This window comes from Drosophila eugracilis, unplaced genomic scaffold (assembly GCF_018153835.1).
Source record: "Drosophila eugracilis isolate 14026-0451.02 unplaced genomic scaffold, ASM1815383v1 contig_1858, whole genome shotgun sequence".
Taxonomy (NCBI): Eukaryota; Metazoa; Arthropoda; class Insecta; order Diptera; family Drosophilidae; genus Drosophila; species Drosophila eugracilis.
The window spans coordinates 809246-825089 of NW_024572708.1; the positions used below are offsets into that span (position 1 = coordinate 809246).

The window sequence follows — 15844 nt, forward strand, 5'->3', positions numbered from 1 at the left end:
TGATTAGTATTTAGAGTAATGTATATTTCAATGTATCTATAGTTTGCGAATCTTTCTTATGTAGATATATACTTAAACCTAATTATATAGGACAAACATATATTAATATTCAAGGTAGTTCATCATCCTTATGATTAACCTATGTCTAGAGATTTATGGCCATTGAATGTTAACAACAAATGGGTTAACAAAAAGGGGGATGGAACCGTATTTAAGGGGTTGGTTAAGGGGATGAGGTCGGACACGTTTCGCTTGTAGTTCTCGTAATTTGTTTTCGTTTTGTCACACAACGGACTTTGGAATGGCAAGCAAATTACACAGCATTCGGTGAATATTACGTAGAATGTAGAATGTGGATGTGTGAATGTGCAGTGGCGTATTATCGATGCGGTGGCAGGGGTTCAAAGGTCGCACGAAGCATTTGCGTGGTGGTGCCCATTGCCCATTGATAATGGCAGTGCCCCCACACACAAAAATACAAAGCTACACATATTGGAATGTATGTACTTCAATCTAAACTTTGTTTGCGACCGACACTGCGTATTAATTAATCTAGTTGTCAAGCATGCCAAACAAACATAGGCGCTGTCTCTCTTTTCTTTCCCCAAATTCTATGCTTTCTCTTTGCTTTCCAAGCAGAAGAATTGCATCTCCCGAAGGATAATGAAGAAGAATTTGAATGCATCCGAAGGAAAACTTTAAAATCTGTTTCAAATTTCCATTTTGATTAAATACTTAAAATATATATATTGTTTTGATGAAATCTGCTGATTTTTATAAGAAATAATACTGTTTATTTCAGTTTAGAATCATTTTAAAATATTTACAAATTCATTTTTTGAAATTACATTTAATTAAAATAGTTTTCTACTCACATATTATTATTTAAGAAAAAAATATATCCATAGTTTAACGTACATCTATGTGTGTATTTACTGGTCAAAGAGCTAGAAACCCTAATAGTTATATTCATACATATCTTTTATTATAATTTTATGGGGTCCCCAAAGTAATCTCAAATCTCTCGCTGCTTTGGCGCTCTGCTCTCAACAGAGATGCGACTATTTTGTAAGTGTTAAATATCTAGCTATTTTCAAGTCGATTTGGGCGAACAATTATGAAGAAAGATAAATATTAGGATTGGATTTGATAAAATTGCCGTAAAATAGTCAATTTATTCATTTTTTACATATTTGACAAGCCAAAAAACTGAAGAAATCTAAAAGAAAATAAAACTAAGTTTTTATTATTCTTCTTTTGATAATTGTATTCAAGGCACCTATAAACAGTAAATGATCCCCTTAAAGTTTCAATTACATAGCAAGCCCTCTATAAATCCTGGAAAATCGAAAGAAAAAAAAACTTTGTTTAGCTTTGATCTAAGCGTAATACATATTTTGGTAACCTCGTAAGAAGTTCGTTAGCTTTTTAGCCAGCGCTTACATCTCTGTCGCTTTTAGCTTTTCCTTGCTCTGCGCTGGCAACACTGGCGGCGGCACTCGCTCATATAATAAACCAGCCGCGCAGCTCGCAAATCAGTCAGAGTGCCCCAGCTAACAGTCGTGTGCAGACGTGCCAAGAAAGTGCTACAAGAAAAATATAAAAGTGCTCCAAGTATACAGAGACATACACCCTAAAACGCACACACGTTAAGCTGTTTTTTTGATCGTGAAAGAAAAGAAACAAGGAGAAAAGTGCGGTGGCAAGCGAAAGAGCTTGATAGAGAAAGACCGAGAAGCGAAAGAAAGAAAAAGTGAAAAGGGCAGCAGAAACAAGAAACAGACAAAAAAAGATCATGGCCAGTGCAGAGCAGAAACACGCCACCGCCACCGGGAATGGAACAACCGGCAATGGAACTATCACCGATGTCGTCGAACAGCCTAAGGATGCCAAGGACCTGTTGCCGCACTTGGAGTCTCTCGAAAGGATCATCAAATTGCCGGTGGTGAATGCGGCATGGGACAAATCCCAGGATGTGTATGGCAAAGTAAAAGGTAAGTGCACAAAATCATTCGAGTGCATTGAACTCCCGCTCTAGTCCCGTTATACTGTGCCCCGCCTAACGGCACATTTGTACATACATATAGAAAATAGAGAATAAAAAAGGGGGCCGCAAAGCAACAACAACAACAACAAATGCAGCGAAACAGCATATGCAATCGAAACTGTAATCGAAACCGAAGCCGTTGCTTTTTGACTTTGCTTCGCCATTTTTTTTAATTCGAGTTGCAGTTCGAATTCGCATAGAGGGCAGCAACACAAGATTTTATGTTTTTTTCTTTTAATTGGTCAGGAATTAAGCTCAATTGATATTAATTGATTGCCGGCCGTTCAATAATCAAAATCACAGCAGCAGTAACAACAACAACCATGACCTAGCAACAAAAAATAAGAAAAAACGCCGGCACTTTGCCCTCGTGACGCGTTGCGTACAAAGTTCGTTTGAATTTTACATAATAATAAATAAAAACTTAGCCAACGAAAAAGAGTGCGAAAGAGAAGGGGCGCGAAAAGGCCACCAGCGCACGTAGGCTGCAGCCGCAGAGGCGCCGTAAGCAAAAGGGGCTCGTTTCGCTGCCAGGAAAAGCTTAGCAGACCCAGTGGCCACGCCACTGGTACTCACAGTGCTGTCGTGTCTGACGCAAAAACACATTAAAAGCAGTATAACTTATAGCCAGATAAAAGCTTAGTTACTTCACTTTTAAAAAGTAAACTAAAAACAATGTTTTTTATGTTACATCTAAACTAGTTTAATAAGAATAATCTGACAAAATATTTTTAATATCTTGTAATTAGCAGAACAGTAGTTTCAGAGTCTAATGACTTTTATTTTAAAAGTCTTATACTAAACTTCAAAAACTTAAAAAATACTTGGAATTCAAATTGTCAAAGATATATCTTTGTAGTTCATCATGTCAGATGGTACTTAAACGTAATAGATTTATGGAAATAATTTTAAAAATAAGGTTACATTAGCTAGAAACTACACTAAACTGCCAGCACTGGGGGCTGTGGGGCACTCTGGGATCCCAACACCAAAAACAACAACTGTAGTTGGACTTTCGACTTGTTTGTGATATTTCTGAGTTGTTGTTGGTGTAGCAGTTGCTGGGTTTGAAATTGGAATTGGATGATGTGTTTGCCGAGTGACGAACTATCAAAGTCTAAGCTCGCGGCCACCAGACAGATAGAATAGGGGTCCAAGGGGCCGTGGGGATCATGAACTGCGCAGTTCCTTATCAGTTAGAAATGCTATTTATTATTATTATTATTATGACGGTTGCAACTGATAAGCAGACTCTCTGTACTTTTGTCACATGTATGGGAAAGTACTATACAGTTCTAGAAGTTCTAGACTTATCTGGTAATCAAGTTTGAAACCAAATCTTTAGGCATGGAATTTAGGTTGATATCATAATAAATTTTGTGATATCTGAATAATGTTAGTGAAATTTCATAAGTATCTTTTTAATAAACATCATTACTTACTAATTTATCATTCTTGTTTTCAGGAAAAAATCGTGTTTTTGAATGGGCTTTAACGGCGGCCGAGGATTGTGTGACGAGAGCTGTGACAACCGCGGCTCCTTTCGTCACCAAACTGGACCGACCCATCGCCTATGTGGACCAAACTTTGGTCAAGGGCATCGATAAGCTGGAGGTTAAGGCGCCCATCATCAAGGACACACCCCAGGAGATTTACAACCAGGCCAAGAGCAAGGTGATCGATGTGGTGCAGCCTCATCTGGAACGTGTTGTTAAGTTCAAGGCAGCCGGCCAGCAGAAGGCCGCTTCCCTGAAGGATCTTGCCTGGCAGAAGGCCAACGAGGTGCTGGCCACCCAGTACGGCAGCCTGGCTGTCAATGGAGTGGACACCACCACGGCGCTGGCTGAACGACTCCTGGAATACTACTTCCCCAAGTGCGAGTCCGATGTGGAGGAGGATAATGGTGAGTGTTGTTAGCAGATCTCTATAAATTATAGGCCAAGATACCCCTAGGTTTTTCATTTATTTATTATTATTGGGTTTACTATTTACCCCTTTTCCATTTACCATCGTGTAAAAATGATAATCCTTTAATTTTTTTTCATTTAACACTTTAAGAAAATGTATATTACTTATTTTTTGTTATAATAATATTTCTAATACTGATTTCATAAGATCATTTCTTACATAACTAAAACTATTTAAGAGATTTGGTCTAAAGATATTTTTAAATACTTTTTTTTAACTTCTTGTCAAGAACTAAGTACAACTTTGATAAAAATTAATTAAAAGAAAAGAGTTTTAAATTGTTTCCTTTACCTTAAAGACTATCTTCAGTTTCTAGAAACTTTCTTACTTCGAGTATTATATTATCAGTTTTAAGAACCTTGGAAAAGAACATAATTTATTGGCTTTCCTTCCATTTCCATCTGTTGGGCCAAAAGTAAAAATTCGCTTGTTTGCCTTCTGCTGCCCCCACTTTTTTTTTTGCGCGGTGTGTAAACAAAATGCTAAATATAAATCGTAAATATTTTTAATTCTCAGATGATAAACAAAATGCCGTCGTGCAGAATGGCAAGAGTTCTGAAAATGACAGTAAGTTCCCGATCCCCGATCCGATCTTTTGTTCGTTTGATCGTTTATTTGTTTGTCCACCACTAACACACCGTCTAATAAGCATAAAAATAGAAAGTAAATAAAAAAGCATGATCACTAATAACAAGCATGGCAATAATTTCACACACAAAAACAGAACAAAATGGGGATATATATAATATCTATATAGAATGATATTTTCGATTTCGAGTTGAGGGATAAATGTTGAATAGTCTGTGAAGTCTCCCCCAAAAAAAAAATGAAACCTCTGATCCTGATCCTGGTCCTAAACACTGCTGCCCGCCCGCTAACTTTAATTAACCAGCCCTTTCCGAAAAAAAAGTGACACTAATTTTCTAAATTAATCTCTCTCTCTCTATCTCTCTTTCTCTATGCCATATGTTAGTTATTGTTGTTGGGGAGAGCTACGACCAGGATCACGATCAAGAGATTGATGATAGATTCTTAGTGGCCGCCTCGACGGTATTTCTGTCCATGTCCCTGAAAATCATAACCGAAATTGTTGAGTACGTTAGAAGAAATCCAGAGATCGTAGGGATTATCGATAGGGAACTCAACAAGTTTATGGTAAGCACACACAAGCCACACAGTCACTCTTACTAACTATGTTAAAACGACTTGCTTATAACCCCTAACAAAATACTAAAATTAATGGTCGGTTAGCTTTTATTAATGGTGTTCGTATCTTTTGATTATAGTGCCAGTTCCCGCCAGCGAGGATCCAGTCCTACACACAGTACAGACAGTTGGACGGCTATCCAACAAGATCTCGCGTCGCGTCTATAGAAATGTCTCCCGACAGATCAAGCAGGTCCAGAAGGGCAACATCAACGACTATCTAAGCTCTTTGATAGCTGCTCTCAAGTTGCATCAGTACATCAATTTCATAAACTCGTCGATGGGCACGAATGTGGAGCAGTCGGGCAATAGCAGCGACACCTGTTCGCCATTTGGTACAACCAGCACTAGCAGCAGCAGCAACAACACCACCACTTCCACCAGCAACAACGCAGCAGTTGTGGCCAAGCCGCAGGTGGCTAAAAGCAAACAGGCAGCGGCGGCGGTGTCTTCCCAGTAGTGGATTCAACAGCAGCCCATTTATTTACTATATCTATAGCTAGATATTATCCTTTTTCACCCATGCACACACACACACACACACTAAGACCCCCTAAAACACCACCCACGCCGCCCATTTTATATTGTATTTTATAATTTCGCCCCCCCTTTTTTTTGCTCAATTTTTTTTTCATTAAGTACTTGCCTATACAAGTGGTGCGTACAACCATAGAGGATCATTAAAAAGTGGAAAAGGTTTTTTAAACGCGACCGCCCTGAGCCCCGCCCCCTGCGCAACCAGCTTTGTAAATATTTATTTGAAGTATAGCCCTCAGCACCCTAGTTTTAAGGATATATAATAGTCGCAGAGAGTTCGGGAGTAAGATGAGCGCGTTTTTTTTTTCGTCAATTTTAGCTGTGCTAAAGTGCCACGCATGCATTGAATAATACATAATATATATATACACCTATATATGCCTAATATATACACAGAGATATATAATATATATATAAAGAAACATACGCACACACGGTTGGCATAGTGTGGTTTAGCTATACGTATACGTAATCTAATACCTAATGCTATTTCTATCTCTATTTAATTTCCATTGTACGCTCGCTGGGAGCCCAACCAGAGGATGTCTAATTGCTAATGAAAATGAATTATGATATATATATATATATATATATATGCATATATATATGTATATACATAACCATAACACAACTACAAGAAACAAACAAACAAAAACACACACACACACACCCTCACACACTTGTATGGAGAACCTAGCCATAATGTTTGCTCTAAACAACTCTAGATTGATAATATAATATTAAATATTAATAAAAAGAACCAACGCAAAACTGGAACGAAGAACAAGAAAAAAAAATTGCCAACGACTTTCTTTCAATTATTTTTGCCACTCGAAGAACGTGAACGATAACCGATGGGAGCCTTATACGTTCCTACCGCCTATCTGATTAGGCGGCCTTATCGGGACAGCACTCCCCGGTCCGCTGATTTATATAGAGTTCAGTGTAGAGTTCAGTCCTCGTAATTGCCGGATCGCTGCAGCGAATGAATTTATAGAGCACTCGCTGTCACGATAAGGTCTCTATATATATTATATATATATTTTGCGAACATGTGATATTAAAGTACGTTTTGCGGCTATCAAAGCGGTTTATTTTGGAATCGAAATTCATGGATTTTTGAGATGAAAACAAACAATTTATTTTATTGGTGTGTTTTTTGTTAATTGCAGAAATTACTGCATTAATAGCGTAATTATTTAAAGCTTTACTAGTACTATCCAAAAAGCGTTTCTATCTGATGATGATCTTATCCTTTGGATTTTTGTCAGCAACTTCTTAAATTTTATAAGTTTCGAGATCGCTAGCACAAGAATAATTTAGTATTAGTAAAAAGAACAATTTTTAGATTAATTTTTGCAACCTTTATTACCACATTTTCAAAGCTAAGATCCCATTTTCATGAAACGAACTGTCCCGGTGGACTTGCGACTCTGTCCCTGTCGATAATGACGGCGTTAATGGCCGTGCAATTATCCGTCTTTAGATTGGGCAAAACGTCGACGTCGGTCTCTCTGAGTTTCCTTTTCATTTCAGCTGGCTCCACGCCATGCCACTTCCTCGACGGAATCTCCCCTGCAACACTCCTTCGAATCTTCAACTCATTTGTATGCTACACGTCTGGCCGATCGCTTTAATTTGTGCTCCCGACATGAGGAGGAACATGCCACAGTCATAGTCTGTCCAAAGTCTCGACAAAGTTCCAGTTTTGCAGTACGCCTGGGGAATCAATCGCTGACCAGATTCCAGCATACTTGGCATAATTTTGAGTTTTGCAAAATGCATTTGGGTCGAAAATATTCATGAGTTTGAGCTTTGCCAGAAAAGGGCTTCGCTGAGAGGTATTGCTATTTCTTGTGGAACCCATGGAACCCATGACTTGTTCGACGAGTTCCCGAAACCGCAGACGACGAATATATTATATGCACAAGGAGAAAAAATATTAATCATAAACTAAAATCAAGGATCTTGTAAGTCCAACTTCTAATTCCATTTGACAACGATCGATTTATAGGGAGCTATAAGTGTAGAATCTCTACAGTGAATAAATATTCCTAAATCTTATCGTGTTGCTAAAGTTTAAGTGCTTAATTGACGACAGATTCTCACTTTTTTAAGACCAAAAAAATTCCATTTGAAAACTAATAACGAGTAATAGAAATTGATTGCTTAAACGACTTATAGAGGCTTTCCGATTGAAGAACCTTTCTTGTTATTTTGATAAGCAAATCTTCTTTGTATTGTCTTTTAAAGTGGACGAACTTATCGCAACTTTGTCATGATATCATTAAAATGTTATTTGTAAACAGTTTTCTTGATACGTAAGTCCAATTCTTCTGAATGAAAAAGCAATTCTTAATATGATAATAGGTAAATATAGTATAACAAACTAGACCTACTTACAAAGTCTTTTTCTTGATATCATTAAGCCAAGTATTTGTAAATAGTTTTCTTGATAGGTGACTTCAATTCTTCTGAATGAAAAACCAATTCTTGATAAGACCAACTAGGCCATCTTAGGAACTTCTCAAGAGCTTCTTTGATAGGTAAATCCTATACTTCCCCTTCTTTATCCTCTGTGTAAGTGCAATGCACTGATCGTTATTTGCCGGCCCATTCAATGATCATGGCTATAATGATCGTTATTGGGTAGCTTAATGTAATGGAAATGCCAACCGCAAGGTGTACCAACTACAAGTGGCTGGGGGGACCTGAGACCTGTAAAGATGTTAATGGATCCGGACTTTGGACCTTGCCTGCTGTACCGATCTCCCCTCCATACCAGATTCCGATTCCCATTCTTCTTCCCGAAGCGACGATGACGAGGTCTGGCTCTTGCAGTCTTCAGTTGGCAACGACAATTCTTATCGCGGTGAAAGAGAGAAAGAGAGAGGAATCCATAAAGGCGTTCCAACTATAAACGTAATCAAGTATTATAAAAAATGAAAAAAAAAACTGAAGAACTGAATGACTTTATAGAAACACACAAAAAACGAGAGGAAAGCGAAAGAGCGAGAGTGAGAGGGGGCGATAAAGCTTCAGGATGAACCTCCCTCCCCCTCCGGCGGAAGGGGCGTGGCATCCTTTAGTCAGCACAAGTGCGAGCGAGATGGCCGCAAGTGCAAAGTGCAGAAAGTGGCGTGATTCTTATTATTCATTCTCTCGCTTTTGATTATTGAGTATGATATTGTACTAAATACATATATATGGGTATTATTATGCCCACTTCTCCGATCTCGTTGTGCATCTTTCTCTCTTTGGCGTTGCATTGCACTTTACTGATTAGAATCTACGTCAGAGAATCGGATCTGGAGGTTATATCAGTTTATTCGGATAGAAGAATCGAGTGCAACACAGCTAGCACCGGATAACGCCTTGGAATTATTTGGTTTTTTTTTTTTGGTTTTAATTAGACAACTAATTTATGGAAAAAATTTAAAAGTTAAATTGAAATTGTAAGCCTGGGAAAGTTTCTACATACTGAGATTTATGTATGTGAATTACCAATTTAAATTTGTTTAAAAACAGTAAAAATGTAGAAATCGTCTTTAAATTTTTAAGTTTAAAACATTCAAAAACAGGTAAGTCCAATTACAGCTTGAAATAAGAAATATCATTTGAAAAATCTGTTTTAAAATATAGAAGTGGCATCTTTCTTCTTTTTTTGGTAATCTCTTAATATTTGGTTAATAATAATGTAAAGGTTATAAAACGATTTTCCTTTGAAAACAGAATTTTTTATTTCAAATAAATGTTTGCCAAAATAAATCCCATTTTGATATGCCAAATCTAATCACACAATTAACTTGCATATTTTTGTGTAGTTTTATTTAAGTCACAGCAGTTAATAAAAACACAAGGTAAAAACATTTAAAAACATGATATTTAAAAAGAGAAAACAAAAACACGGAACAATTTGCCCATTAAATTAAAGTAATTGCGGGAACAGGCATAAAAATCAATTGAGAACTGATCGATTGACGATCGCTGATAAACCTAATGGCGCCCAATGAACGTCGGTCTGTCCCTCGTCTTCAGCCACCTGATCTCCCAATTTCCAATTGACTGGCCTCGCTTGGTCGTTTGGCCTTGACTTTGTCGTTATCGCTATAAACCAGTGGCGTCGACTGGGAGGCAGTAGGTGCTCGTGGTGGTGGATGAGGAGAACGAGGAGGGTGGTGTCTGCATCAGAGCGAGATCAAAGTGCGGCTGCTCGCAAAGCGTGAGACTCCGACTGATGCGACTGGCGATCATTTGGACCATGTGCCTGGCCAGCGGCGGAGCGATCATCACGCGACGAAGAAATGACCAGGCTGAGCTTATAAGGGAGCTGGCATAGTGATCATGTTCCTTCTTGGGTATCCGATTGGGCGTTTTCGCCAGATGATTGTTCTTTGTCGGAGTCTGAAAGCTTTCTTGGTGATCCTGGAGATCTGGAAACCTTACTTCCTTCTCCTGACTTTTTAAATTCCTTTTCTGATTTTTCTTAGATCTCCTTTGAGATCTCTGCTTACGATTCCTTCGCTTGGTATCAACCCGATCTTGTGGCTCCTTATCCTGTTTAACCTTTTCCTTTATAGTTTTCAGACTCATTTGCTCCTTCTCAAGAGCCCTTTGCTTTTCAAAACGCTCTTGTTCCTTCTTCTCCTGCTGGTGAATCCAAATGATCATGGCCTTTTCCTGAATTTTGGTTCCAGCTTCGAGCAGGCTATTCCTGTGCAGGAAATGCAACGCATCATCGTATCCCTGCTGACAGAAATTGGCCATGAAGTCGGCTCTACCCGGCAACAAGATGCGCACCATGCGCCGCAAATTCCTTCTGGATAACCGGATGCAAGTATTCGCCCAATTAATATTCAGCTGCAGGAGATGAGGATTCTGATCCCTTGGGGATATATCACTTTCCCCGCAGAAGGGACTCACGGTCACGGTGTGCTCGTCGAGCAAAGGCAGATTATTGGAGAAGGCGCCATCCATATAACGAACTCCTCGGACCTGATAAGATATATGAACATAAAGTTTTTACAATCAGACCTTTATTATGGTTTACTATTTTGATTTACGGGTAATCGATTCCGATAAAGTCTTAAAGTCCGCCCATCGAATGAACTTTAATATTTCCATAATATCTATGGATTTTTTAAGAGGTGTGTATAATATATCTTTTTTGTGATACTCAAACTAATCATATTTTCAATATTGTTTAAACTCAGAAATATTTACGGATCGTAAAGTTAAAAAGAAACCCACCTGTGGAGGAACAAATCCAGAGAGTCCGGGAATAAAGCAGGTGCACATGAGGGCATCAAGTAGCTCCTGGCGGGAGCTAAAGTCTGACATGACCACATTGCTGCGATCACTTACGCGGGTTAGAGAAATATGGAGTCTTCCGCTGACCCGTTGATGGGCATCCTCTGGCAAACAGCGGTGCATCCCTTCGAGAAGACATTCCGGCAGATTAAACCACGGACTGAAGGCACCCAAGGAGTGGCGTCGCGTCTCCTGGACAACCCGTATAAAATCCTCAGCCATGCATTCCAACGGAAGATCGCAGATCAGGCAACATGCGGCCAATGCGCCGGCAGATGCACCGGCAATCCTTTCCAGTAGCTGGGGAGCGTGTTGGTGCATGCAGACCGCAACGCCTACATGATAGATGCCAAGGAATCCACAGCCGGCAAAGGAAAGGCTCCTCCTGGTTCGAATCTTCATTTTTTGTAAATATAACCTCTTCGTGGCAGAACGTTTCTAGTGTGATCACTCAATCACAACATGTAATCCCGTCTAGCTGTCTCTTTTTCGCCTGGCTTTTCCAATCTTTTTTGTTGACGTTTTTTTTTAATATTTTTCCAAGCTTTCTTTTGAGCTTATTCTTGGCATGGACAGTGTGACCCTGCAAATTAGTGTTCTATTCAAAAAATACTAATTAAAAAGGTTTCGAAATACATTTAATTAATTTATTAATTGTCTTAATTATATATTTTGTATTTAGTGTTGAATTTGTGCATGCCTTACCTTGCTAGGGGCGATTTGGCCTCCTAAAATCCCTTCCGTTAAGCCACTGGTTAAAAAACGTTAATAGCGTTACGGTAAATTAAATACACATTAAAAAGGTTTGAGGTATTTGTTTTAAATGACTTTGTTTTTAAACTGTTATTTAAATATTTAACCCATTATATGTAAGCCACTGGCTAATATTTTACTTTTTGAACCTAACACTACTGTTTATTATATTTTCTACAAAAATATATTGAGTTCAATGACTTAAAAACATGTCCTGTGCTTATATACATATTAAGAAATCTAGCAACAGAGATTGTTTTGTGTTTATTTTTGATTTCCAATTTAAATTTGGCGCTCATTACAACAGTCCGTTACATGTTATTATTAGTGTTGCCAGGCATTCGCCAATTTCCGGCACACAGTGAACACAGCCAAATCTGGCTATAAAATAGCTGGCTTGTCCACGGTGACCATACGCGGGAAGTGTGACCATTCAGTTAAATTTTATATTGTGGACTGCCACTGGGCACACTGTGGCGAGTAAGAATTTTGTATTTTTTAATTTTACACCAAGCAGCTCACAATGGAAGCGGTAAGATAAACGCCGGCTAAATTTAGCATTCATTACTCATTATATTTTGCGTCACTGCATCTAATTTTTGACAGGGAACGCAGGCAGGACTGGTCCTAACTCTTCTCGTCGCAGGACTTCTTCTGGTAGTCCAGGATGCGGAGGCCTACGACAAGGAGATGACTGTCTATGTGGACGCCGGCAAAACTGAGTGTTTGTACCACACAGTACGCGAAGGCGAGACTATTGACTTTGAATACCAGGTAATCGATGGCGGTCATGGAGATTTGGACATCAGCTTCACCCTGCTGGACCCAATTGGCTTGGTAATAGTCAGTGACTTCAAGAAACCGGAGAACGTACATCGGCATGACGTGACCAAGGAGGGGGACTATCGGTTCTGTTTCGACAACAGTTTCAGTATGTTCAACCGGAAGACGGTGTTCTTTGAACTAATTGTGGAGCGGGAGGGCGAGCAGTTCCATGGCGACACCCAGTGGAACGAGGTGGATGAGTTAACCGGGCTTTCGCGAGATGAGTATTATGATATGAAGGTGCAGGACATCATGGACTTTATTGGACGCATTCGTCTGCAGCTCAACAAAGCGCGCCAGCTACAGGATGTCCTGCGATCGCACGAGGCGCGTGATCGTAATTTGGCTGAGTCCAATTTCCAGAAGGTTAACCACTGGTCCATGCTACAGATCAGCGCCATGATCGGTGTGGGTCTCATTCAAGTATTCATGCTGCGCAGCATCTTTGCCACTGATGGACGAATGCACAAGATGTGGCGCAAACTGGGCATTTGATGGGTCGATCCAGTGTTCAGTGTCGAGGAGAAGCCTCTACCAAAGATGTGCGTGCCGGAGCAACGAGGATGCATTTAGTGATTGAGTAGATGTCCATTAATTAAATGCCATCCGGCAGTTGGATTCCCACTAGTTAGAAAATAATTTAAAAAAGTAAAGCAAAGAACTTGCCATCATCATTAGTAGTTCGTTAGTTTCTATATATATATATATTATATATACATATAATATCATGTATTATGTAGCCGAGAGATAGTATTCCGTATATTTATAGATATGCGGGTGTGTGCTTGTGATATATGGGGTGTGTTGTGTGTGCGCGCATGTTTTAGGCATTGTTAAACGAAAGCAATTTTACGATTAAGCCAGAGGATGAGTTTGATATTAAATTTAAAGTTGCCAGGAACCAGTGAAAATGAAGTGTTTCAATATATATTCCAGCGATTGTTTAGCCCTTAAAGAAAAGGTTACAGAGTAACGTCTTAGGGTATATCCTAAGAATTCCTAGCACCGCCAATAGGCTATGTTTACATTCTAAAATTCTTCTTACATTTATGAATTTCCCAAAATATTTATAAGAAGAAATGGAATTATGATTTTTTGAAGATACTTTTCAATAAATTAACATCTTTCTGTTATCTTATGTAAATTGTATTGTATGGTAAAAAGGTTCTTGAAATTGCCAAGTGGCTAGATAAAGAAACTATTGTATTTCAATTATCATTTCAAGGTGAACACGAAAATTGCATTAAAGAGGTGCACTACGAATTTATTTAATGAATAAGACACATACATATGTGCATTTCCAATTGGTTCAAATAAGAATAGAGTTAATTAAGGAAGCACCATTTAACTTTTTGAGTCGACTCTAAACAATTTTCTTAAGCTCTTTCAGTTGTCGCAAGGGTTTCAAGGTTTTTTACTTGATTACCGGTTAGACGATTTCATAAACAGTTTAAATATAGTTTAAAGGGAAATTCAAATTTTATTTGAGTTTCCTTCACGTGTAGCTTCATTATGCCACCTAATTACTTCCACCTGAACTAATTTTGGGTCAAATAATAATAAGTTCCTATTAGCAGATTCAAATCATAATTATATATATAAGATTTTCAATCAATTTAATCCGTTTAAGTATTGTGTTATTTTAGTTGTTCCAATAGTTCTCACACCTTTATCCTTTAGCTATTCCACTTAACTCCATTTCAAATCGTTGTTCCACTTGATACTCGCATGTTTTTCGGACAGTTTTTCAATCGTTTAATGACTAATAAAAAAAAATGGTTAGCAGATCCGCATTATTACTAGCATGGAGTTGTTTATTGACATTTCCGCAGGAAACTAGCTTGCAACATGGGGCAGTGGCAGTGGATCCGCGGCCAGGTTTGTCTCCTGGTGGTGTAAACGGGAGGGGATTTTGAGGATAACTAGCTTAGCCTAGGCGGCCTTGTTGAGGCGCTTCTGGCGCTCCAGCAGTCGACGCTCCCGCTCAAACTCCTTCATGCGAAGAACATAGTCCTCGTACTCGCAGGTAAGGTACTCGTGCTTCTGGTGGGCACACTTGTACACAAACGGGAAGGTATCGGTACGGCAGGCCTGGTAGGCAATGGCCAGATGGGCGCAATAGTCACGGGCGTCCAGCGGCAGTTTAGCGGACTCCATCTCCTCTTGGGTGGCGATCATCACACGCTCTTTGCGCGTCTCAAAGCCCAGCATTGGGTCAAAGGTGGTCACCACATCCGGACCGGGCATTACGTCCGGTTTCAGATAGTGCGTCAGCGCGTTGCCCATCCTGCTGGCAAGGGAAAATTTGTTTAGTTCCTTTGAAAATCATTGAAATTGACACAAATAAATTACGTAAAATGTTTTTCTTCGATTTCGATTGCGGCGCAGCTGTCAAAGTTCTTCTTCTTCCGGCCCCCCAGTTGTTTTTGTTGCAAGTGACAGCTGCTGACCAAAGTTGCCAGCTTACGGGCTCCACGGCGGTTTACAGCACTGAAAAAACAGCTGGGTGATGTAAATGTTTGGCACTTTTTAACGTATTTTTGAAATGAAAAGCACAACGATTCGAAATGCTGACAATAGAAATTAAAATGCAATTTTAACAACTTATTACATTCTATATTTGGACGATTATTGCCTTAGTTATGGGATTATAAGGATTATAAAAGATCAGAAAGGGTGTTTTTCATTGACCAAAACTTTAAAAATTGTTAGCAGCGAAAGGATTCGAATGTTAACGGAAATTTGTAAATTTTAATAGCAAGTTAACTGCCAGTTAAGTTTTGAATGCTAAACAGCAATTAACGGTTATGTTAGTTAACTTCAAGTTAACCGTGTGCCGTCCGCGGCTCTTGTAATTCCCAACAGATTCTAGCAGAAATGTTGTGACTAGGGCGCTGCTGGCCGGTGAAAAATCAGTCAAGTCATTTTGTGTGTGTGTGTGTGTGTCTTCTAGTACAGTGCTTCCAAGTGCATCCAAGTGGTCCGGTGGTAAACCGTATCATATTGGTGGCACCTGGACATGACTTCCATGGAGGATGCAGTGCATTATGGATTTTGTTTGGAAATCGATGTGCTGGCCTTTTGATGACGTGTGATGCTGGATATACATATAGGATGGATGCCATCGATAGACATCAGCAAGCCGGAAATCAAGGTAGGTGGCAAACATTTTTTTATTTTCACTGCATAAGCCGAGGG

At 39.2% G+C, this 15844-nt stretch overlaps 4 protein-coding genes across 8 annotated transcripts; 2 read left to right on the forward strand and 2 right to left on the reverse strand.

Moving 5' to 3' along the window:
* Positions 1 to 1525: 1525 nt before the first annotated feature.
* LOC108110087 (lipid storage droplets surface-binding protein 2) lies at positions 1526 to 6378 on the forward strand. Of its 4 annotated transcripts, XM_017218979.2 has the most exons (5): positions 1526 to 1994; positions 3513 to 3950; positions 4532 to 4582; positions 4989 to 5170; positions 5302 to 5571. In XM_017218979.2, exons 1-5 carry the CDS (start codon positions 1796 to 1798, stop codon positions 5443 to 5445), a joined length of 1014 nt encoding a protein of 337 aa, XP_017074468.1. In that variant the 5' UTR covers positions 1526 to 1795; the 3' UTR covers positions 5446 to 5571. The 4 variants fall into 4 exon arrangements, with proteins under 4 accessions (XP_017074468.1, XP_017074469.1, XP_017074466.1 ...); XM_017218980.2 differs by lacking the exon at positions 4532 to 4582; XM_017218977.2 differs by lacking the exon at positions 4989 to 5170 and having other exon boundaries at positions 1527 to 1994; positions 5302 to 6378.
* A 3186-nt stretch (positions 6379 to 9564) lies between these two features.
* LOC108110109 (1-acylglycerol-3-phosphate O-acyltransferase Pnpla3) lies at positions 9565 to 12006 on the reverse strand. Its single transcript, XM_017219006.2, is given in 3 exon segments — positions 9565 to 9885; positions 9887 to 10753; positions 11009 to 12006. Coding segments are annotated over 3 exon segments (1422 nt in total). The 5' UTR covers positions 11471 to 12006; the 3' UTR covers positions 9565 to 9792.
* A 266-nt stretch (positions 12007 to 12272) lies between these two features.
* Positions 12273 to 13784, forward strand: LOC108110101 (transmembrane emp24 domain-containing protein 5). Its single transcript, XM_017218994.1, has 2 exons — positions 12273 to 12353; positions 12428 to 13784. Exons 1-2 carry the CDS (start codon positions 12345 to 12347, stop codon positions 13139 to 13141), a joined length of 723 nt encoding a protein of 240 aa, XP_017074483.1. The 5' UTR covers positions 12273 to 12344; the 3' UTR covers positions 13142 to 13784.
* Positions 13785 to 14101: 317 nt separating this feature from the next.
* On the reverse strand, positions 14102 to 15106 carry LOC108110102 (NADH dehydrogenase [ubiquinone] 1 beta subcomplex subunit 7). 2 transcript variants are annotated; one of them, XM_017218995.2, is made up of 2 exons: positions 14999 to 15106; positions 14102 to 14933 (listed from the first exon to the last, which is right to left on the reverse strand). In XM_017218995.2, the coding sequence occupies exon 2, from the start codon at positions 14930 to 14932 to the stop codon at positions 14579 to 14581; it is 354 nt and encodes a 117-aa protein (XP_017074484.1). In that variant the 5' UTR covers position 14933; positions 14999 to 15106; the 3' UTR covers positions 14102 to 14578. The 2 variants fall into 2 exon arrangements, with proteins under 2 accessions (XP_017074484.1, XP_017074485.1); XM_017218996.2 differs by having other exon boundaries at positions 14102 to 14936; positions 14999 to 15088.
* Positions 15107 to 15844: the final 738 nt, after the last annotated feature.